A 22906-nucleotide genomic window follows, 5' to 3' on the forward strand; every position below is an offset into this window, starting at 1 on the left:
TTTTGTAAACTTTTTCTTTTTCATAAGTTAAACCCTAAAAGTCCATATTAAAAGTGTTCAATTAAATAATGTTTTAGATAGATCTTAAGGTGTATACTCTGTTAACATAGCCTTACTTTAACTGAATATAAACGTTGCAGTTACTTTGTTAACATGGCCATACTCTAACTAGATATAAATGTTGCAGTTTCTTAAAGTTAGAGAAATGAAAGGCAACATAGTTGCAAATAGTCAAAAGGTCTCATAATGATTTTGCAGTTCACTTATCTTAAGCCTCCATACCTACAGCAGTAAAATTCCACTACTTATAATTGAAGCCAGCTGAGCCACTAAACTAGCTCAAATTAACTTCCTGATGTTGAGTACAAGGTAAACAAGGCAGCTCAGCTACTCCAAGACAGGGAGAAATGGCTAGTGGGCTTGGTGAAGAGAAATAACACAATTTCCATGGCTTGGAGTAAAGGTTTACCTTAATCCATCTCCATGGGTAAATTGCCCTATTGTCACTACTCTGAAGAAAAGGTCTCCCAAGTTTCCAAGTTTATTAGTTTTTTAATATCCCGACCATCAAGCAAATGTCTGGCCGGTTAACAGTGTTTTGTAAAGGCTAAAAATGTTATAAAATAATGTGAACATATATGTCGTAGACTAGACAAACTGGAGAGTGAGGGAGATAATGGGAGGAAGGGAGAAGTTACATAATTTAGTAAAGAAGGAGAAAATGGGGAGGGGATAGAACGTGAGGATTAGGGTAACATTGTTGAAGCATATACTTATTCTCTGTAATAGTCAGAAAGAGGGAGAGTGGGAAACAAAAAAGAGAGAGATTAAAGAGAAGAAGGAGAGAGATTTAGATTCAACCGAAGACATCTTGAAATAAGAAAGTCTTTAAGCCGGTCTTGAATTTATTTAAATTTTGTTCGTCCCGTAAATGTTGTGGAAGAGAATTCCATAGTGTAGGTGCCCAGATTGTGAAACTCAATTTTCTTTAGATGAAGAAAATAGTCCACTCTGAAGCAGGAGTTTTTTTTACCGAATGGCAAGGTAGGAAGTGGGAATGAAAGGGACTCAAATTATTCCCCCACCAAAAATAATAATTCAAAATTTTAATAAATTTATAAGTTGATCACTGGTCCAGGAGTTGACAAAACATAGCAGAATCTGCAGCAATATTAGTTACCACCTGCTGCAGATAGAGAAATACCAGTGCTGCAGGGTACTCTTCTAAGACAGGACCCAAAATGTATTAATTTCTCTATTTGCTGGTCAACAGAAAAAACCCCAGGTTCTGGACTGGTCTGGTGAAGACAATAAGAAAGTTTAACTTGATGGGAGAACAAAGATTTTAAAACAGTGTAAAGGGCCAAATATAGCAGAAAAATAAGTGATGAAAGGTTTGATGCATAATAAGTAGGGCGTCACCTATCTTAATTCTTTACAAAACGGATCCTTTCTGCCATCCTTCTATTTAGGAGGAAGCGAGGAGAGAAAGGTGAGGTTGTAGAAACAGTGGAGGATGTCATTGTTCGGAAGTTAACAACAGAAAGAATTGAAGAATTAAAGAAGGCAATTAAGGAGACCCAGGAGAAGTACAGGTAGGTTTTATAAGTAGGTAGAAATTTTGTTCGGCCTCAGTATATTTCTGGTTTTGTTTGCCTATAGAGGTATGAAGACCTGAGATTAAGAAAACCAAGTTGAGGACAGTATGTGGCGCAGTGGTTGAAGCTACAGTCTCAGTACCCTGCGGTTGTGGGTTCAAACCCCACGCTGCTCCTTGTGATCCTGGGCTAGTCACTTAATCCTCCATAGCCCCAGGTACGTTAGATAGTTTGTGAGCCCACCGGGACAGATAGGGAAAATGCTTGAGTACCTGATTGTAAAACCGCCTAGATAACCTTGATAGGCGGTATATAAAATCCTAATAAAACTTGAAACTTGTTCAGTCCACTGTAGTTATATTGCTTATAGATTATTCCAATTCATTATATTCAGGGATTTCAGATGTTCTCATGAAAATATTACAACTTCTTTAGCATCTCTCTAGACTGGCACAGAAATAGATGGGTTTACATCCCTCTGCCAGCAGGTGGAGACTGAGACATTGACTTTTGGCTGTAGTATAAGTGGGATGTGCAGTCCTATCTACAATCAGTTTGTTCTCAGTCTGCAGTAGATGGAGTGGTAAACCTTGGTTTAGTGTAGGGCCTGTTGGATTTGTTTAGTGGCCTTTTTGTTCCTGTTGCGAGTGTCAGATTGAGCTTGGGGGACCCTTTTGGGGGGGTCTGTCTGATCTCGATGGTGCCATACTCGACTAGTTGAGTCCCTACCCCAATTTCCTCCACCTCCCCTAAATTTTTTCTCTTAGAGGTGCTTCAGCTGTAAGCATTGCCACCGTTCAGGCAAGGCATATAGCTTTGAGAGCCAGTGGGGTCTGCTCACTTTAAAGTTGTATTGAAAAAAATCCATGTTGACGGGGATCCCGTAGATTCTCCTCGTTCAGGATCGTATCCAATTGGCGTTTGATTAGAGTTTCCATTAGTTTGCACACTATTGATGTGAGACTCACCGGTCTGTAGTTTGCTGTCTCCATCTTGGAGCCTTTCTTGTGGAGTGGAATGACGTTAGCCGTCTTCCAGTCCAACGGGACGTTACCCGTAGTAAGGGAGAGATTGAAGAGCGCGGATAGCGGTTCCGCCAAGACATCACACAACTCCCTGAGCACTCTGGGGTGTAGGTTGTCAGGCCCCATTGCCTTGTTAACCTTAAGCTTTGATAGCTCGCATTAGACACCGCTGGGTGTAAACTCGAAAATACTAAACGGGTCATCTGCGTCAACCCTTGTCTGTAGCTGAGGGCCGAGTCCTGGCGCCTTGCGGGTGAAGACTGAGCAGAAGTATTCATTTAACAGTTGGGTTTTTTCCGAGTCCGCTTCTACATAGTCTCTGTCTGGTTTCCTAAGACGTACAATCCTGCCTGAGTTCTTATTTCTGTCACTGACATACCTGAAGAAGGATTTATCTCCTTTCTGGATGTTCTTCGCTAGAGACTCCTCCATGCGGAATTTGGCCTCCCTAACTGCTGTTTTGACGGCTTTTGACTTGGCCAGATAGACTTCCCTAGAGTCCTGTTTCCCTGATTGTTTGTAAGAGATGAATGCTTTTTTCTTCTCCTTGATGAGGTCCGAAATCTCCGCAGAGAACCACTGTGGCTTATTATTCCTTCGCCCCATTGCCTTGTTAATCTTGAGTTTTGACAGCTCATCGTAGACACTGCTGGGCATAAACTCAATGTTACTAAACGGGTCAACTGAGTCAGCCCTTGTCTGTAGTTGAGGGCCAAGCCCTGGCGCTTCACGGGTGAAGACTGAGCTGAAGTATTCATTTAATAGTTGGGCTTTTTCGGAATCCTTTTCCACATGTTTCCTAAGTCTCGTTCTTCTGAAGTCCTAGCTAGTGTTTCTCCATTTAAGGTGTAAGTTTTGCATGGATTTCCGCTGCCGAGATGCATGACCTTACATTTCTTAGCGTTGAAGCCCAGCTGCCATGTTGAGGACCAGTTTTCCAACGTAAGCAGATCCTGCGTCATACTATCCTGCAGATTGCTTTCACTTACTATATTACATAGTTTGGCGTCATCGGCGAATAGTGTTACTTTACCCTGAAGCCCTCGGGACAAGTCCCTTATGAATATGTTAAAAAGGAATGGACCCAGGACTGAGCCCTGTGGCACTCCGCTAGTCACATCCGATGTCTCAGAGAGGGTGCCGTTGACCACCACCCTCTGAAATCTACCACTCAGCCAATCATTAACCCATGCAGTTAGTGTCTCACCTAACCCATCGATTTCATCTTGCTTAACAGTCTACGGTGTGGGACGCTGTCAAAAGCTTTACTGAAATCCAAGTACACTATGTCCAGAGATTCTCCTGAGTCTAGCTTTCCTGTTACCCAATCAAAGAAGCTGATAAGATTGGATTGGTATGACCTACCCTTAGTGGATCCATGTTGACTGGGATCCCTTAAATTCCCCTCATCCAAAATCGTGTCTAATTTACCTTTAAGTAGTGTTTCCATGAGTTTACACACTATTGATGTGAGACTCACTGGTCTGTAATTCGCAGCCTCTGCTCTTCAACCCTTTTTGTGCAGAGGAACGACGTTAGCTGTTTTCCAGTCCAGGGGGACTCTCCCCTTACTTAGGGAGAGATTGAAGAGCATGGCCAACAGTTCCGCCAGTACATCGCACAGCTCTCTGAGCACTCTTGGGTGCAATTTGTCCGGTCCCATGGTTTTGCTCACCTTGAGTCTTGACAGTTCGCTGTAAACATCAGCTGGTGTGAACTCAAAATTCTGAAATGGGTCTTCCTTGCTTTGCTTTGCTTCCAGCTGTGGCCCATGCCCTGGTGCCTCGCAGGTATAGACTGAGCAGAAGTAATCATTCAGTAGTTTGGCTTTATTGGAATCTGTTTCCACATAATTCACGTCTGGCGTTCTAAGGCGTACTATCCCGTTTGTGTTCTTTTTCCTGTCACTAATATACCTGAAGAAGGATTTGTCCCCTTTCTTAATGTTCTTTGCTAGAGTTTCTTCCACTCGAACTTTGGCCGCCCTGACTGCTGTTTTGACTGCTGCAGACCTTGTCCTGTATTCGATGTTAGCTTCTTTTTCCCCGGTGCGTTTGTATGAAAGAAATGCTCTTTTCTTCTCCTTGACGAGGTACGAGACCTCATCAGTGAACCATCGGGGTTTCTTTTTTCTTTGTTGTTTATTTACCGATTTTATGTAGCGGATAGTTGCCTCGTGATGAAGGTCTCGTCATCTTGGATACATCTTAAGCGCTGAACCTCCTCTCTCAGGCTCCTCAGCTCTAGCAAAAGGCTTTCATCTGGCTGAGCCATTCCTTCCGTCTGTGTGGAGACTGTAGACATCTTTGAGGGGATGGCCTCGGTCTGTACAGAGACCTCTGCCCTCCGTCCTGGCTTCCCTTCCATTACAAAAACCGTAGCCATCCCTTGGGTACTTTCGGTGACTGGACTGCCTGTCTTGATAGAAGTCTTGCTGCTTCTAGTTCTACCTGCCATTTACAAAAGTTGATTTGTTTGTTTTTTATATTTGTTAGGATGGGGGCTGTTAGGTGTTGTCAGAAAGTGTTGAGGTTGGAGGGATAGAGGTAGCTAGTTAGTTCTTGGTCTGGGAGATAGAGTAGTTAGTTAATTGTCAGTTAAGGTTGCCTGCTTGTTAGTGTGCTAGTGAGGTCAGTCTGATTAAATGTTAGAGGATAGTGTGGTCTGCCTGTTAAAATGGTTTGGGGATAGAATGATTGGTGTGGTCTGCCTGTTAAGTGTGAAAGGTTTAGTTGCTTGTTGGTTAGGTAGAAAGTTGAAAGACTTGGAAGAAAGTTGAAGAGAGACTGAAGTCAATTGATTAATTAGCTAGTTGTAGAAGTTAAGAGACCAGCTAGAGTTGATAGCCCTTCCTTGATGCCCTTCTTGAGGCCCTTCACAAAGGCGCTCTCGCTAAGGCGAGCGCCTTTGCCGCTCGCCTTCGCCGCGCGCCTAACAGCTGCACGCCGTTGGCTCGTCCCCTTTTATGGGGGGAGTTTGGCTGGTGACGTCGGGGGGTGGGCGGAGTTAGCTCTCGCCTCTTCCCCTGCTAGCACCGCCTTCTTGCTCCTCTCTCCACTTCTTCCTGCTAGCACACCCTCTGCTCCCCTCACTGTTCTGCCATGTGCTCAGGATTGTTCTACCATGTGCTCAGGACTAGGCACAGCACCTACAGTCTCCCTTCGGCTGGCCTTGCATGAACGACTTCTTCGGAAAATTGCAAGCCATGGAATTGAGGGTGAAATACTCACGTGGATTAAAAACTGTCTGGAGCATAGGAAACAGAGAGTGGGGGTAAATGGACAATACTCGGACTGGAAGAGCGTCACCAGTGGGGTGCCGCAGGGCTCGGTGCTTGGACCCGTGCTCTTTAACATCTTTATAAATGATCTGGACATAGGTACGACGAGCAAGGTGATTAAATTTGCGGATGATACAAAGTTATTCAGAGTAGTAAAGACGCAGGGGGATTGCGAAGATCTAAAACGTGACATAATCAAGCTCGAGGAATGGGCATCGACATGGCAGATGAGGTTCAACGTGGATAAGTGTAAAGTGATGCATGTCGGTAACAAAAATCTCATGCATGAATACAGGATGTCCGAGGCGGTACTTGGAGAGACCTCCCAGGAAAGGGACTTGGGAGTTCTGATCGACAAGTCGATGAAGCCGTCCACACAATGTGCGGTGGCAGCAAAAAGGGCAAACAGAATGCTAGGAATGATAAAGAAGGGGATCATGAACAGATCAGAGAAGGTTATCATGCCGCTGTACTGGGCCATAGTACACCCTCACCTGGAGTACTGCATCCAGCACTGGTCGCCTTACCTGAAGAAGGACACGGTACTACTCGAAAGGGTCCAGAGAAGAGCGACTAAGATGGTTAAGGGGCTGGAGGAGCTGCCATACAGCAAAAGATTAGAGAAACTGGGCCTCTTCTCTCTCGAACAGAAGAGATTGAGAGGGGACATGATCGAAACATTCAAGGTACTGAAGGGGATAGACTTAGTAGATAAGGACAGGTTGTTCACCCTCTCCAAGGTAGGGAGAACAAGAGGGCACTCTCTAAAGTTGAAAGGGGATAGATTCCATACAAACGTAAGGAAGTTCTTCTTCACCCAGAGAGTGGTAGAAAGCTGGAACGCCCTTCCAGAGGCTGTTATAGGGGAAAACACCCTCCAAGGATTCAAGACAAAGTTAGACAAGTTTCTGTTGAACAAGAACATGCGCTGGTAGAGCTAGTCTCAGTTAGGGTGCTGGTCTTAGACCAGAGGGCCGCCGCATGAGTGGACTGCTGGGCATGATGGATCACTGGTCTGACTCAGCAGTGGCAATTCTTATGTTCTTATGTTATGTTCTTAACTTTAGAAAGTTCGCAACTGACCCCACCGTGCAAGCGTGAGTGCCTTCCCACCCAACGTAGGTGCGCAGTTTCTCAGTTCTTAGTTTTCCACGGAGCTAAGAAGTCCGTGTTTTCAAAAGTTCTTTAGTTTTTGCATTCCCACTCATGTATTTTACTTTTAATTTTTTTATTCTATTATCTACTTTTGTTTTTTCTGTTTGTTAAAAAAAAACGTGATGCGTTTTTTTTTATTTCTTTGCCTAACTTTTTTCTCGCAGGCGTTCGGTCGGCAGGGCCTCTTTGCTCACCTCAGCCTTGGATTTAATTTTGGCTGAGACGGTCTCCCTATCGATGCCCTTCCCATTCACGGGATTTTTAATAAGTGTGGCAGGTGCCATGGACACTTTTTCAATCAGACGTCGACAAGACATTTATTTTATTACTTCATGTACAAAGTTAGATTGTGAGGCCCCTAACCAAGGACAGGGAAATAACTATTTTACCTAAATATAACTCACCTTGAGCTGCACCTAAAAAAAACCCCCAAAAAAGTATAAGCTAGGTCCAAATAAAATTTAAAAAAGTAACACAGTGCTGCATTCATCCAGTAAGTGCTATTAAAATAAGTGTTATGAAGCTAAAAGTGTTTTTCTTTCCATCTTATTTTTATTTTTTATTAAGGAAATTGAAAAAGGAAGCAGAGCTGATCCAAACTGGCCACATGGATAGCAAACTGGAGGAGCTGTGGAATGACATTGTGCTGTAGGTGATCTTGGTTTTACTCCATGCTTACACTATACTCTTTTGTCATGTCACATCAGTTTGTGGTATAAATTGCACATGACAACTTTTACTGCCTGTAGAGAGAAGATAGGGGCTGCTAGCCACAAAAGCTTTATTTGCTGCATCATCTGCTGGCACAAGGAATCTGAAAACAGAGACCCTACTTTTTGCTGCTGTTTTCAGCGCCGACTTTCCGTTGAAGCCTGAATTGTGCCGGCCACTGTGAGGCCCCAGAAAAGAAGGCAGCAAATGAACACTGCTAGTCTGCTCCTGAGGGGGAAGAGAAAGTGATGTTGGAACGGAGAAGGGGGGAATTAATAATAATATGCTATCAGTATAACATTTCAGTACATGAATATGCTGCACCACACTGGGACATGGGATATTCTAAACTCTTCATTTATATATAGTTTTTCAGTAGTTTTATGAACTCTTTATATATATATAGACAAAAGAAATTGGAAGAAGAAGAAACAGAGGTGAAGAAAAAGGCTACAGATGCTGCATATCAAGGTAAGGGACTATGGCCTGATTCTATAAGAGCTGCCTAGGCTGAGGATACCTAATTTAAATCCACACTTAATTGTTTTGGAATGGGTTTAAAGGCATGGTAATTGACCATGTTTCGGTACACGCCTTCTTCAGGTTGTATTTCGGTATACGCCTTCTTCAGGGGTCCTAGGTTGGAAAGGTGTCAAATTGAACCGCAAAAAGCATGCTGAAGCCTGTGTGAAGACGAATGTCGAAGAGCAGCTTGTACGTGGGCTGATAGATTTAGAAATCTTATCAGCCCACGTACAAGCTGCTTTTTGACGTTCATCTTCACACAGACTTCAGCATGCTTTTTGCGGTTCAGTTTGACTCCTTTCCTACCTAGGACCCCTGAAGAAGGCGTATACCGAAATACGGACTGTGTTGGGTCCCGTGGTTTAATTTTAAGGTGTTGTTTTTAACCGCAATTATTTTTAATAAACTTTGCCTGTATCATTGTACATGTTACTGCAGTTCTCCTTGCTTTGTTTTTTCTTCGACCCTTTTACTGCAGATTTTGTTGGTTCTTCCTTTTTTTTTGTTTGTTTGTTTGTATGGTAATTGACCATGCCATTAAAAAACATTTATTTTAATTGTTAATTTGGATTGCGTGTGGAATGCTGTAATCTAAACTCCCTTGTCTATACTGTAAAGTCTTTATTTCTCACTAAAATTTGTTCTACCCATACTATGAATGTACTCCTGTAACCCGTTCTGGGCTCCTTTGGGAGGATGGGCTAAATAAATAAATACTGCACGACGTCCAATAATGCCTAAGAATGCCTAGCTAAAAGGTAGGCGTGATTAAAAGTGGAGAATAGGCATGGTTGACATAGGCATTGGCAGGTGCAGGGAAGTTAGGCCAGGTTTTACCAACACTTAAGTCTACTTCCCTGAGTGCTGATGCACACTTCCTGAGTTTGTCACTACATGTTTACTCCACCAGAGAACTGTCTGTACTATTGGGAATGACCCTTCTGGCCTTATTTCTTATCTGTGCTTCTGTCTTTTAGCCCGCCAGGCAGCCAAGAATGCCCCACGAAGGCCATCAATGCTCACAAGTCGTTCTCCAGTTGACTCCTTGTCTCCAGGAGGGGATTATAATTTGGGGGAGATGTCTCAATCTAATACAGAGGAAACAAGCTCTGGGGTTAGCTGCACATTTTTCATATCATGTTATATGTTAACAAAAATGTATTCAAATCTGTCTACAGTATGCAGCACATAACAGAAACTTAGAACATGAGAACTGCTATACTGGGTTAGATTTTATAGATTGAAAAAATTTAGATGAATTAGGTACTTTTGTTTTCTACTGAACATCTGATGCTGTTGGGCTCTGTCTGCCCTTGGCTGTGGAGACTTGGCTTCTATTTCAATGTGCAGAATACCACTTGCAACAGCTCTCCGTGATGCATGTTGCAGGATCTCTCAATGTTCTAGCGGACTTTCTCAGCAAGACCTCCCTGGATCTAGTGGAATAGGAGCTGTTGATGGTGGCCTTTCTTTTTATTTATTTATAAGTTTTCAAGTTACATACCAAGTAATCACTTATACAGAAAGTAAGTTAGTAAAGATATGACTTATAACCAATATAAATCTCAGTCAAGCTTTTTAAGATAAATAATAATAAAGAAAATTCTTTCAACTAACCCAACTCAAGTCCTCAAAATATGGATCCAAGATTACAATAATAATAATAACTTTATTCTTGTATATCGCAATACCATGGAAGTTCAATACGGTTAACAGAAGAAGAGACTGTACATTTACAGCGAAGTTACATACATGGCAATGATAAGGCATATAATATATAGGCGTAACAAGGACAGACCATTTAGATAAACAGAGTCGATTATGAAAGGCCATATAGTGGCTTGGCAAGGTAGGAGGGTTCAGAGTTTGGAGGCATATCGAGGGCAGGGGAGGGGGAGGGGAGTTAGAGGAATTTGTCAAAGAGATAGGTTTTTAATGACTTCCTGAACAATTGGTAGGGCGGAGAATTGGAAATGAGGGCGGTTAGACAATTGTTCCATTTGCCCGCTTGGAATGGTAGGGATCTATCGAGGAATCTCTTGTAGAGGCAGCCTTTTAGGGAGGGAAAGGTGAACAGGTTGGCGTTTCGTGTGCGAGAGGGGCCTGCTATTTCAAGGTGCTCAGACAGGTAGATTGGATAAGAGCCGGTTAGAGTTTTGAAGCAGAGGCAGGCGAACTTAAAGATGATTCTTGCCTCTACTGGAAGCCAGTGGAGTTTGGTGTAATAGGGGCTTACTTGGTTGTATTTTTTGAGATCGTAAATGAGGCGAACGGCCGCATTTTGGACTATTCTTAAGCGTTTGATGGTGTTTTTATAGGATCCTAGGTAAATGATGTTGCAGTAGTCTAGAATGCTTAATATCAGAGATTGGACAAGTAGACGGAAGGAAAGGTGGTCGAAGTAACGTTTGATGGTGCGAAGTTTCCATAGGGTGCAGAAACATTTTTTCACCTGGGCGCTGACATGGTCATCGAAGGTCAGGGTGCGGTCCAGGATGATTCCAAGGATTTTTATGGTGGGGTGGATAGGGTAATCGAGGCCATTCAATTTCAGGGAAGTGTTTGTTAATTTATGGTTGAGACTTGCCAGGAAAATTTTGGTTTTGTCAGTATTCAATTTTAATTTGAATTGTGAGGTCCAGAGTTCTAATTTGGTGAGGATAGAAGAGGTGAGTTGTTCCGTTTCTTGTGTTAGTGAAGTAATGGGAATAATGATGGTGTTGTCGTCAGCATATATGAATGATTTTAGGTTTGAGTCTGCTAGAGTCCGTGCCAGAGGGGCCAAGTAAATATTGAATAGGGAGGGGGATAGGGGGGAGCCTTGTGGGACTCCACAGGGGTTGCGCCAGTGGTGGGAGAAGGTTCCGTTACTGTGGACCTGGTAGGTACGGTTAGTTAGGAAGCCTGTGAACCAATCTAATACCTGTCCGGAGATGCCGATGGAGTCAAGACAGCTGAGCAAAATGTCGTGGTCGACCAGGTCGAAGGCACTGCTCAGGTCGAATTGAAGTAATAGGGCGCTTTTGCCCAGTGAGAACAGGTGGAGGAGGTAATTTGTCAGAGCGGTTAAGACGGTTTCTGTGCTATGGTTTGGGCGGAAACCGGACTGGGAGTCGTGAAGAATGTTGAACTTATCAAGGTATTTTGTGAGGTCGTGGTTAACTAGGCCTTCCATGAGTTTTTGGAAGAGCAAATTAGCGAGCAAAAGAAAATTAATATAGCAAGATAATTACAGACAAAACTGAGATATGAGCAGTTTATATAAACTATAAGGCTGTTGGTTTCTCTTTATCCAATCAAGACAAAGCCAGAAAAGCAGTTAACTGTTGAGGTTCAAAAAAGTCATAGTTGACTGAACGGTGGCAAATAATACTTTCATGGATGTCTTGGATAGAACGTGACTCCAGGTTTCAGTAAAATGAATTTTCTACAATGCTTTTGAGTTTCTCTAGAAAGGTCAGGGAACATTTGAATTTTACATCCAAGAAACTCTGTTTAAAGAAAAGTTTCAATAACCATATTTTATCATTTGCAAGAGCTACATTCAAGATCATTGTAGAAGGTACAGCTACCTCTCTATCTGATGTTTCTAAAATTTCAGAGACATTCAGTTGTGCTTGATTCAATGTTTTAGACTGCATTGAGTCCCATCTTTATTTGGCAAGTAATAAACTTGAGTAAATGGTGGTAAAGTTTCTTTTGAAACTTGCAAAATTTCTATCGGGTATCTCCTGAGCATTTCCCTAGGGGTAACCGTAGTTAGTCTAGGAAAGTTAATAAGTCTCAAGTTATTATTCCAAGAATTATTTTCAAGTGTTTCCAATTTCTTTCTAAGATTGATATTATCTTTAATTAGGGGCTGTTGTACTTGTTTAGCCATCAGCATATCTTGATGAAGCCTTTGAAACAGTCAGATCTACTGTTAAATCCTTCAGCTCTTTAGAGTGTTGAATCAATTTTCCCTCAATATACTGGAAATTGGGACTAATAGTTTTAGCAAATTTTGCAATCAAATCCCATAGTGAGTCCAGGGTCACTTGTGCTGGTTTTTCCCATTTAGGAAACCTTTGCTGGGTGTAAAAATGCTCACCGTCAGAAGAAGAGGGAAGAGCTTTCCTGGTTAGGTTCTGGCTGGATTCCTTCACCTCCAGTTGCTAGTCCTACCCCGGCTTCTTCTGCAGATACTCCCTGGTCAGAGAGCACTGCTTCCTCAGTCCCGGTGTTGTTCTTGCTGCCTCAGGGGAAAGTACTTCCCCCATCTCCGGGGTTTCCTCTACCCCTGGAGAACTGGTAGACTGGGGTCGCGGAGGTGGAGCTCTAACATTGGGGCTTAAGGTGGTTTCCAGCCCAGGAGAGACAACTCCTGACTCGCCTTGTCCAGGTGCTCTCAGCAGGCTAATTCCTGATGTAGATAATGCTGCCCCTGCATCCGCCGCAACAGATCGTCGATATTGCCGAGGGAGGGCATATCAGAGCGCTGTGAGGCACCAGTCGCACTCCTGCCCCTTCTCTTCGGCATTGGGAAGGAAAGTCAGGCCACAAGGAAAGTAAAGTCGGGATGGAGGCCTTTCAGGTGGTGACTTGGAGGTGGGGCATACCAATCATGGATTTGATAGTGACTCGTCACAATGCCAAAATCAAGTGGTTTTTCAGAAGAAAAATAGGAGGTGGGGTCCGAGGCCATAGATGCTCTTCTACAGCTTTGGCCACAGACAGGCTTTCTCTGTGGTTTTCCTCCACGGACAGTGATCAGCATGATCCTGCACAGAATTCTCCATCATCAAGGATTGGTGGTTCTCATTGCACTAGATTGGCCCAAATGGCCATGGTATGCAGACTTAATTCAACTTTTAGAAACAGAGAAACATGATTCAAGTTTCAAGTTTAATAAATTCTTTGATTAGATCGCAAAATCTCATTTCAATGCGATTTACATCAGATAAAAATATAAAATAACAAAATCCACAAATATCACATATACTGCTAATTAACATTAAAACATTAGGGAAGAGGGCAGCTTAAATTACAATATTAAAAAAATAAAACCAAAAATAAAATCGGCTATAGGTTTAGAACACACAGGATAGGAGACAAATACCCTCATATTACAGTGAACCTCCTTGTCCTATCCTAAAATATAGTGAACCTCCTTATCCTATCCTAAAATATAGTAAGACTGATCTAGTAAAAAGCGTCTTTAAAAAGCCAGCTCTTTAGAAGACTTTTAAATTTGTTCAATAGTTTTTCCTCTTAGATTAAGTGGAAGTAAGTTCCAGATGTGGGGGGCCGAAACAGAAAAAATCATGTCTCTCCTAGAGTATATAACTTTTAAAGAAGGGACTGTTAATAGGGCTTTGTCTTCTGATCTTAAAGATTTTAATGGGAAGTATGGTATTAAATATCTTTCTAGAAATGTCGGGGCTTTATTTATGAGTATTTTATGAGTAAGTAGAACTATCTTATGGTAGATAGAGGCCAAATGACCCATCCAGTCTGCCCAACCATAGCATCTACTATCTCCTCTTCTCCCTAAGAGATCCCACATGCCCTTCACACACTTTCTTGAATTTAGTCACAGTCTTTGTCTCCACCAACTCTACTGTAAGACTATTCCACACATCTACCACCCTTTCTGTAAAGAAGTATTTCCTTAGATTACTTCACCCTACACCGTGGCATTAATGTAATGGAGATGAGTCTTTTTCAAATGAAGGAAAACTCTAGGACAGGGCTGCCCAAGTCCAGTCCTCGAGATCTACTGGCAAGCCAGGTTTTCAGGATATCCACAATGAATATGCATAAGAGAGGTTTGCCTGCACTGCCTTCTTGGTATGCAAATCTCTCTCATGTATGTTCATTATGGACATCCTGAAAACCTGGCCTGCCAGTAGATCTCGAGGACCGGACTTGGGCAGCCCTGCTCTAGGAGAAGTTGTAGGGCGAAGTAATCTAAAGAAATACTTCTTTACTAGATCCTGGATGCTACTTTTGGGTCCTCAGTGCTGCAGGCAGGCTCATCTGTCCCTTCTTAGACATCTAGCACTACTTTTATACATCAGCTTCAGTACAGAATCCTATGTGTTTATTTCAGAATGGAAAATTAGGTTCTTACCTCGGTAATTTTCTTTCTGTTAGAAGACATAGGATTCTGTATGCCCCGCCCCATGCAGACTTCTGATTTGCCTGTTTACTGCTTGGACATTGCTGCTGTCTGTCACAGGTCTTCTTTTCCAGTCATTTGGATGAGTGAAAAAGAAAGGATATTATAGCTATTATTTTTATCCTTTGGGATCTTATAGGATAGTACTCATTGTACATAGCAGGCTGGTTCCTATGTTCGATCAAGTTTATGTTAATCATTGTTCTTTTGTCATGATTTACAGAGCAGAACAGAAATGTGGTTTGTCTCGGTGAAGTTCCCTGTGCCCCTCCTTCTCTTTTCTTCTGTTTCAGTAGAGTTCGATTACTTTGGTATTAACTGAAGAGGGAGCTGTTCTCCACTGGTGAAGGGGAGGAGTTGAATGATTTGAGTGATACCCTTCTGCAAAGTTCACGACTATAAGAGGACAACAGCTTCAGTACAAAATCCTATGTCTTCTAACAGAAAGAAGATTACCGAGGTAAGAATCTAATCTTCTATTTTAACAGCAGACATGGCCAGCAAAATATTTGCTAAGGTAAGCATTCAGCTGATGGTCTGAGATTTTGCCTATCAAGTCCATCAGTCAACATCACATTTTTGATACCTAGAAAATTTACCTTTCTGGTGTGCCCTGAAGAGAGGTTCTTCCACTTGATATGAGGGTAATTGAAATTTCTCATTATGATTGTTTTGGTTTGGTTAATCTTTCTAGACTTTGCTAGTATTTCATAGTTTGTCAGGTACACGTGACTGTACACACACTGCTAAACTGTTCTCTATTATACCAGATAGTTCTATTCATAGAGATTCCAGAAAGCAGGTTTTTCCTGAAGAACTTTAATCCTACTTGATTCTGTGCCATTCTTAATATATAGCTCTACCTCACGACCAATTTGATCAACTCTCTCTGTTTTTTTTATCCTTTTTATGAACATCTTTAAAGGTCTCTGTGATGTCTGTATGATTATTTCTTGACATATATTCTGACTTTTAATGGTGTGTCACAGTTCTGACAACTCCTGGTAATACCATTAGTAGAGTTGCATTATGTGCGTTATACGGTTCAGACATCTTCTGACCACTTCTCTTCACTTCTTTATGCTTTCTTTTCAGGTAAGTGTGGGTTCCTTGCCAGGAACCCCAGTTTCTTCCTATCTTGGTATTCCTGACACTCCTCCACCAGTCTCAGTCTCTTTGGATGGCCCCTTGACCCCTGTGACAGATGATTCACCTCAGAAGAAGTTGATGGGACAGAAGGGAACGCCACCACCTTCCCCACTGCTGTCCGAACTCCTAAAGAAAAGCAGTTTGTTATGCACCAGTCCTCGGCTGGTATGTCTCAATGCCTCCTTACATGTCAACATATGTGTCCCCATACACATGCCCTCATGTACACACACATGCTAATCCCTGTCTTCTTTCAGCAGCTCAGTGAAAATGAGATGACTTCAACATCAAGTCAAACGTGTAGTATCGTTGCCCATATGGATGTAGGAATGAATCTCTCAGCACTACATGCAGGAGATCTTCCCTCAGCATCTGTTGCAATCGCATCATCCCCTGCAGCTTCAGGTAACCAGTAAGGCACTTGGGATACTTCCGATTCTCCTCCCTCCTCTGTGTCCACTTCTGAAGCCCTTTGCTGCTTTGTTTGTGCCATCTTTAAGGATGTTTATCTCCCTCACATCCCACTTCCTTTCCTCCTCTCCTCATAATGCCTTCATTTTTTCCTCTGCGCTACTTGGAAACCAGTCGAAGCCGGAAACTTAAAAATTTTAATTGTGATTAATTACATGATAAAAGATCCTGCCAGCATCTTCTTTCTGCCTCTGTTAAAAACAGTATGCTACAGCGGTTCCCGGAGGACAGCCTCATCATTGCACAACTGTGACACTGTGATGGTGCATGTTCAAAGTATAGCAAGGGAGTTTTGGCGTGTTACTTTTGGCTCCTGGACAATTGCTGTGATGGCCAGCCTGTACTTTTGAAGAGGAAGATGTAAAACTCAGGTGGATTCTCAGAATAAGAGACAAGTTTACAACCGATTACTAACAAATGCAAAACAAAAATTAGGCTACTTCTAGAAATAGGTAAGAGTGTAAAAATAAAGTTGTAGTTTATTTTTACCTGCTCTTCTGCTCCTCTGCTAGGCCCACTGCTTTTCTGGGTCTGAATGGCTGCTATGACAACAGCGGTAGGCAGAAGCTGCTGTTCAGGCCCAGAGAAACAGTAGGCTCAGCACAGGAAAAGGAGACCAGGTAAATGAGTTAATCATAATTTTAAAAATCTTGGTGCACTTTAACAATGTAACATGTTAATCACGTTATTAACACATTAAATCTACAGCATATTGGAAACCCATTACTTGGTCATGAACCTACCTCCTCAGAAGTTCCCTTCTCTGTTCCTAATCTCTTCCTTTGCTACCATGGTAAAGCCTGGATTATATATGGAGGTGGGGCATTTGGAAAATTCTGTAAAACCCTATATATTCTTTAGAAGCTAATGGGTAGAGTATGGAAATATAGTACGCTTGGAAAAACGGGGCTTGAGGAGTATTGTGAGTTTATGACTAGACAGGCAATTAAGGACCCATGATGTTGTTTAAGTTGATATATGAAACTTTTTGCAAAATATACTTGGAGAGAACATGGCACCTACAGAAGAGAGTGGGAGAGTGGCCTGGGGACTAAAGAGTGTGGTGGGGGAAGAGGGGTAGCCTGAGGCTGTAGTACAGCAGAGTGGTCTGAGGTCTGGAGGCTAGAGCATAGTTTTTTTTGGGGGGTGATGGGTCTACAGGAGAGAGCATGGTAGAGAAGATGTGACTGAGGGAGGGCCTGAGGCTTAGAGGACAGAGCATGGCATGGTAGTCTGGGGCTTTAAGGAAAGCATGGTGGATGGATTGCCTTGGGCCAGGAGGAGATAATGTGTTGGATGGAGGGGAGGGCCTGGGATCTGGAGCCTAAGAAAGAGAGTGTAGCCTTGGGAGTTGCCCTATGACCTGGAGAAGAGAGTGTGGTCTAGGCCAGAAGAAAAGAACATGTAGGAAGGAGGGTGCCTGAAGCTTGGAGGAAAGAGCATGGTAAGGGAGAGGGCATGATAAAGGGGGGATGGCCTGGGGCCTGGAGGAGAGAGAATGGTGAGGGGGGTGCCCTTGGGCCTGGAGGAGAAAAAATGGTGAGGTAGTGGCCTGGAAAAGCAAGCATAATGGGGGAGGGAGTGGCTTGGAATGTGGAGGGAGGGTCTGGAGAGCAATGGAGGATTAAGTGACTTGCCAAGAGTCACAAAGAGCTTTGGAGAGAATTGAACCCAATTCTCCAGGTTCCAAGGATGCTGAACTAGTCATTAGACTATACCTCCACTCTGAGAAGAGAATGTTTATTAATTAATTTATTTATCTCTGCATTTGTTTTCCATGCTATCTTTCCAGTTCTAGGCAGAGTACAAGATCACATACACAATTCAGAAAAACAGAGGAGAGAGGGAGAGTGTGTGAGGTCTGGAGGGAGAGGGTGTGACAGAGAGGGATGGCTTTGGACCTGGAGCTGAAAGTACAGTATTGATGGTATAATTGTTACCTGTTGCTAGATGGAGGAGTTGTTCTCAGGAACACTAATTCCAAGTGGGTTAGTTTTGCACAAATCATGACAACAATGAATCTCACTCTTAAACCTGGGTATGTTAATGTTATTTATTCTTGATATACTATATTACAGATCCAAAGCAGTTTATATTAAATGAAAAGGTATATGATCAGTCTCTCAAATATACTACTAACATTAGCTTGCTGTAGTAATTGCATTCTTGTACAATACCACTTTATTCTGGGGCCAGTGGGTTATTTCCGTCCATCCGCCAGGACTTTGTAGGAAGCCTCAAATTTCCAGAGACTTGAACCCCTCCCCTTCATACCTCATTAGTAGCTTGTTGGTTAGATAGAAAGTTGTGAGTTTGAGAGTTAAAGGTTTGGTGTAAAGTTAAAGAAAGCCTGAAGTCAATGGATTAGTTAGCTAGTGTTATAAGTTGAGAGACCGGCTGGAGTTGATAGCCCTTTCTTGATGCCCTTCTTGAGGCCCTTCGCAAAGGCTGTTCCCCTTATATGGTGAGTTCGGTCTGGTGACGTCAGGGGGTGGGTGGAGCTAACTCTCGCCTCTGCCCCACGACTCTGGTGGATCCCTGCTTGCTGCTCTGCTTTCCTTTCTCTCTCCGTCTGCCTCCTCCGATCCCATTGCACGCTCTCCGCTCCGCTTTTCAAACTCCCTCTGCCTCCTCCGGTCTTCCTGCACCGCTCTCCGCCCGCTGTCTTTCTCCCTCTACCTCCTCCGATCATCTTTCTCCCTTTCCTGCTTCTCCTCTCAGTTGCCACGTGCTTTGGGTTCGCTAGGCACAGCTCTGCCTATCTCCTGCCACTGGCCCGAATGCTGTCCCAAACGAGACCCTCGCCGTTGGCTGCTCCCCTTAAATGGTGAGTTCAGTCTGGTGACGTCAGGGGGTGGGCATAGCTAACTCTCGCCTCTGCCCCGCGACTCTGGTGGATCCCTGCTTGCTGCTCCGCTTTCCTTTCTCTCTCCCTCTGCCTCCTCCGATCCCACTGCACGCTCTCCGCTCCGCTTTTCAAACTCCCTCTGCCTCAGTAACAACCGTACAAAAACAGACAAATATACCCCCTCCCTTTTTACTAAACCGCGATAGCAGTTTTTAGCGCTGGGAGCTGCGCTAATTTTCCGCACTGCTCTCAACGCTCATAGGCTCCCTGTGCTAAAAAACGCTATTGCAGTTTAGTAAAAGGGGGCCATAGTGCAAAATATAGACAGCAGATATAAATTCTCAAAGGTGCTAGGAGTTACCCTAGATTCCTCACTAACATTCAAAAGCCAGATCGCTTCTCTGGCAAAGAAGTTTTTTTTTTTTTCAGACTGAGACAAAAAAGATCAATCAGACTGGCCCTGTCCCAAAGAAGCTTTAGGAAGGTGGCGTAATCTAGACTACTGTAACTCCTTCTACTATGGTACCATATAGAGAGAACTGAAGTGCTTGCAAGTGTTCCAATATTCAGCAGCAAGGCTGATCTTCCAATCCCATCATCCAATCCATTCATCAAACGGTTTGGTTTGATATAATGGCTAAAGTAGAGAGCGGCCGCACGATACTTAAAGTCCTAGATTTCAAACGTACGGACTTTAATGCAATGGGAGAGTATCTGAAGAAAGAGCTGTTAGGATGGGAGGACATAAGAGAAGTGGAAAGACTAAACTAAACTAAACTAAATCTTGGGTTTATATACCGCATCATCTCCACAAGTGGAGCTCGACACGGTTTACATGGTTTGGGAAAGAACGGAACTCCAATGGAATTATATAAGTAAGTAAGAAGAGAAGTTAGGTCTAAGAGTACCAGGGAGGGGAAGGGGTTACATTTTGGAGAAGAGCCAGGTCTTCAGATGCTTACAGAATAGTAGAAGGGAGCTCAAGTTGCGGAGAGGGGAAGAGAGACTATTCCAGAGCTGAGCGATTCTGAAGGGGAGGGAGGACCCAAGTTTACCAACGAGGGAGATGCCTTTTAAGGAGGGGTAGGATAATTTTAGTTTTTGCGTGGATCTAGTGGAAATTGGATTTGAAGAATTCCAGGATAGAGGAATAAGAGGAGGAAGGATGCCGTGGAGGATCTTGAAGGTTAGGCAGGCACATTTAAAGTGGACCCTGGAGATAACAGGAAGCCAGTGGAGCTTGGACAGGAGCGGTGAGACAGTGGTCTAAGCTGAAAGGAGCGATAAAAATGGCCACGGACCTTTATGTGAAGAAAATCAATAAAAACAAGAGAAAAAGGAAGCCGATATGGTTGAGAAAATAAAGGCGAAAAAGTTGACGTTCGTGAAATATAAAAAAACCCAAGAAGAGGAGAGCAGAAAGGACTACAGGGTGAAACTCAAAGAAGCCAAGAGAGAGATACATCTGGCGAAAGCACAGGCGGAAGAACAAATGGCTAAAAATGTAAAAAAGGGAGGCAAAAATTTTTTCAGATATATTAGTGAAAGGAGGAAGATGAAAAATGGAATTGCTAGGCTAAAAGATGCTGGGAACCAATATGTGGAGAGTGATGAGGAGAAAGCAAATGTGCTAAACAAATACTTCTGTTCTGTGTTCACAGAAGAAAATCCTGGAGAAGGACCGAGATTGTCTGGCAAAGTTACACGAGAAAATAGAGTAGATTCTGTGCCGTTCACGGAGGAGGGTGTTTAAGAGCAACTTGAAAAACTAAAGGTGGACAAAGCGATGGGACCAGATGGGAACCATCCCAGGATACTAAGGGAGCTCAGAGAGGTTCTGGCGAGTCCTATTAAAGACTTGTTCAACAAATCTCTGGAGACGGGAGTGATTCCTGGGGATTGGAGGAGAGCGGATGTGGTCCCTATTCATAAAAGTGGTCACAGGGATGAAGCAGGAAACTATAGGCCGGTGAGCCTCACTTCAGTTGTTGGAAAAATAATGGAAGTGTTGCTGAAAGAAAGGATCTTCCTTGAATCTAATGGGTTACAGGATCCGAGGCAACATGGCTTTACAAAAGGTAAATCGTGCCAAACGAACCTGATTGAATTTTTTGATTGGGTGACCAGAGAGCTGGATCGAGGACATATGCTAGATGTAATTTACTTGGATTTCAGCAAATCCTTTGATACAGTTCCTCATAGGAGGCTGTTGAACAAACTTGAAGGGCTGAAGTTAGGACCCAAAGTGGTGAACTGGGTCAGAAACTGGCTGTCGGACAGACGCCAGAGGATGGTGGTTAATGGAAGTCGCTCGAAGGAAGGAAAGGTGAGTAGTGGGGTCCCTCAGGGATCGGTGCTGGGGCCAATCCTGTTCAATATGTTTGTGAGTGACATTGCTGAAGGGTTAGAAGGAAAAGTGTGCCTTTTTGCAGATGATACCAAGATTTGTAACAGAGTAGACACCGAAGAGGGAGTGGAAAATATGAAAAAGGATCTGCAAAAGTTAGAGGAATGGTCTAATGCCTAGCAACTAAAATTCAATGCAAAGAAATGCAGAGTAATGCATTTGTAGATTAATAATCAGAAGGAACCGTATATGCTGGGAGGTGAGAAGCTGATATGCATGGACGGAGAGAGGGACCTTGGGGTGATTGTGTCCGAAGATGTAAAGACGCAAAAACAGTGTGACAAGGCGATGGCTGCTGCCAGAAGGATACTGGGCTGTATAAAGAGAGGCGTAGGCAGTAGAAGGAAGAAGGTCATTGGTAAGGCCCCACTTGGAGTATTGTGTTCAGTTTTGGAGACCAGACTTGAAGCGGTCCAGAGGAGGGCGACGAAAATGATAGGAGGCTTGTGCTAGAAGACGTATGAGAAGAGACTGGAAGCCCTGAATATGTATACTCTAGAGCTTTTTATTCCTATGGACCGACAGAAATAAAATAATTATTCTGTGGACCGGCATCGGTCCGTGAACCGGCGTTTGAAGAACACGGGACTATGTCGTGGGCCAGACCCCGCCAATCTCTACCCAATCTCCACCCCAGACCCCGCCCCTATAATAGTACTAATTGCACCTTGCATGTCCTGTGCCTCATCTGGAAGCCTTCCCTCTGATGTTGCAATGTCAGAGAGAAGGCTTCCGGTTCAGGCGCAGGATGCCCGTAAGAGCCACTGCCCGTGGCTTTGTGCACTGAATCTGTTAGGAAGAGGGAGCTGGCTCGAAGATAACACCGCATTGATTGCACCGTGGACCGGTGGTTGAAGAACACTGTTTTGGGCCTGATGCACGTGCTGGCCCTGTGGACCGGCAAAAACTTTCTGTGGACCGGCACTGGTCCATGGACCGGTGGTTGAAGAACACTGCCCTAGAGGAAAGGAGGGACAGGGGAGATATGATTCAGACTTTCAAATACTTGAAGGGTATTAACGTAGAACAAAATCTTTTCCAGAGAAAGGAAAATGGTAAAACCAGAGGACATAATTTGAAGTTGAGGGGTGGTAGATTCAAAGGCAATGTTAGAAAGTTCTACTTACGGAGAGGGTGGTGGATGCCTGGAATGTGCGCCCGAGAGAGGTGGTGGAGAGGAAAACAGTGACTAAGTTCAAAGAAGCATGGGATGAACACAGAGGATTTAGAATCAGAAAATAATATTAAATATTGAACTAAGGCCAGTACTGGGCAGACTTGCATGGTCTGTGTCTGTATATGGCCGTTTGGGGGGAGGATGGGCTGGAGAGGGCTTCAATGGCTGGGAGGGTCTAGATGGGCTGGAGTAGGTTTTAACGGAGATTTCAGTAGTTGGAACCCAAGCACAGTACTGGGTAGAGCTTTGGATCCTTGCCCAGAAATAGCTAAGAAGAAAAAATTTAAATTGAATCAGGTTGGGCAGACTGGATTGACCATTCGGGTCTTTATCTGCCATCATCTACTATGTTACTATGAATCAGTCTGGAGATGGAAAAATCTGTCTTTCAGATGAGCTG

At 43.5% G+C, this 22906-nt stretch overlaps 1 protein-coding gene across 7 annotated transcripts in view; it reads left to right on the forward strand.

Annotated features, from left to right (window-relative positions):
• BRD8 (bromodomain containing 8) overlaps positions 1 to 22906 on the forward strand; it is a 107668-nt gene that overhangs the window by 8402 nt on the left and 76360 nt on the right. For 6 of the 7 annotated variants that reach the window (XR_004537470.1, XR_004537471.1, XR_004537472.1 and 3 more), the window contains exons 5-10: positions 1473 to 1595; positions 7626 to 7706; positions 8176 to 8240; positions 9272 to 9408; positions 15550 to 15768; positions 15861 to 16008. Coding sequence is in view for 4 of the 7 variants with exons in the window: in XM_033927012.1 (XP_033782903.1) it covers positions 1473 to 1595; positions 7626 to 7706; positions 8176 to 8240; positions 9272 to 9408; positions 15550 to 15768; positions 15861 to 16008 (773 nt within the window). In the remaining 3 variants the exon portion in view is untranslated. The remainder of the gene's footprint in view (positions 1 to 1472; positions 1596 to 7625; positions 7707 to 8175; positions 8241 to 9271; positions 9409 to 15549; positions 15769 to 15860; positions 16009 to 22906) is intronic. The other variant, XM_033927010.1, reaches the window with a different exon arrangement.

This window comes from Geotrypetes seraphini, chromosome 18 (assembly GCF_902459505.1).
Source record: "Geotrypetes seraphini chromosome 18, aGeoSer1.1, whole genome shotgun sequence".
NCBI classification, from domain to species: domain Eukaryota; kingdom Metazoa; phylum Chordata; class Amphibia; order Gymnophiona; family Dermophiidae; genus Geotrypetes; species Geotrypetes seraphini.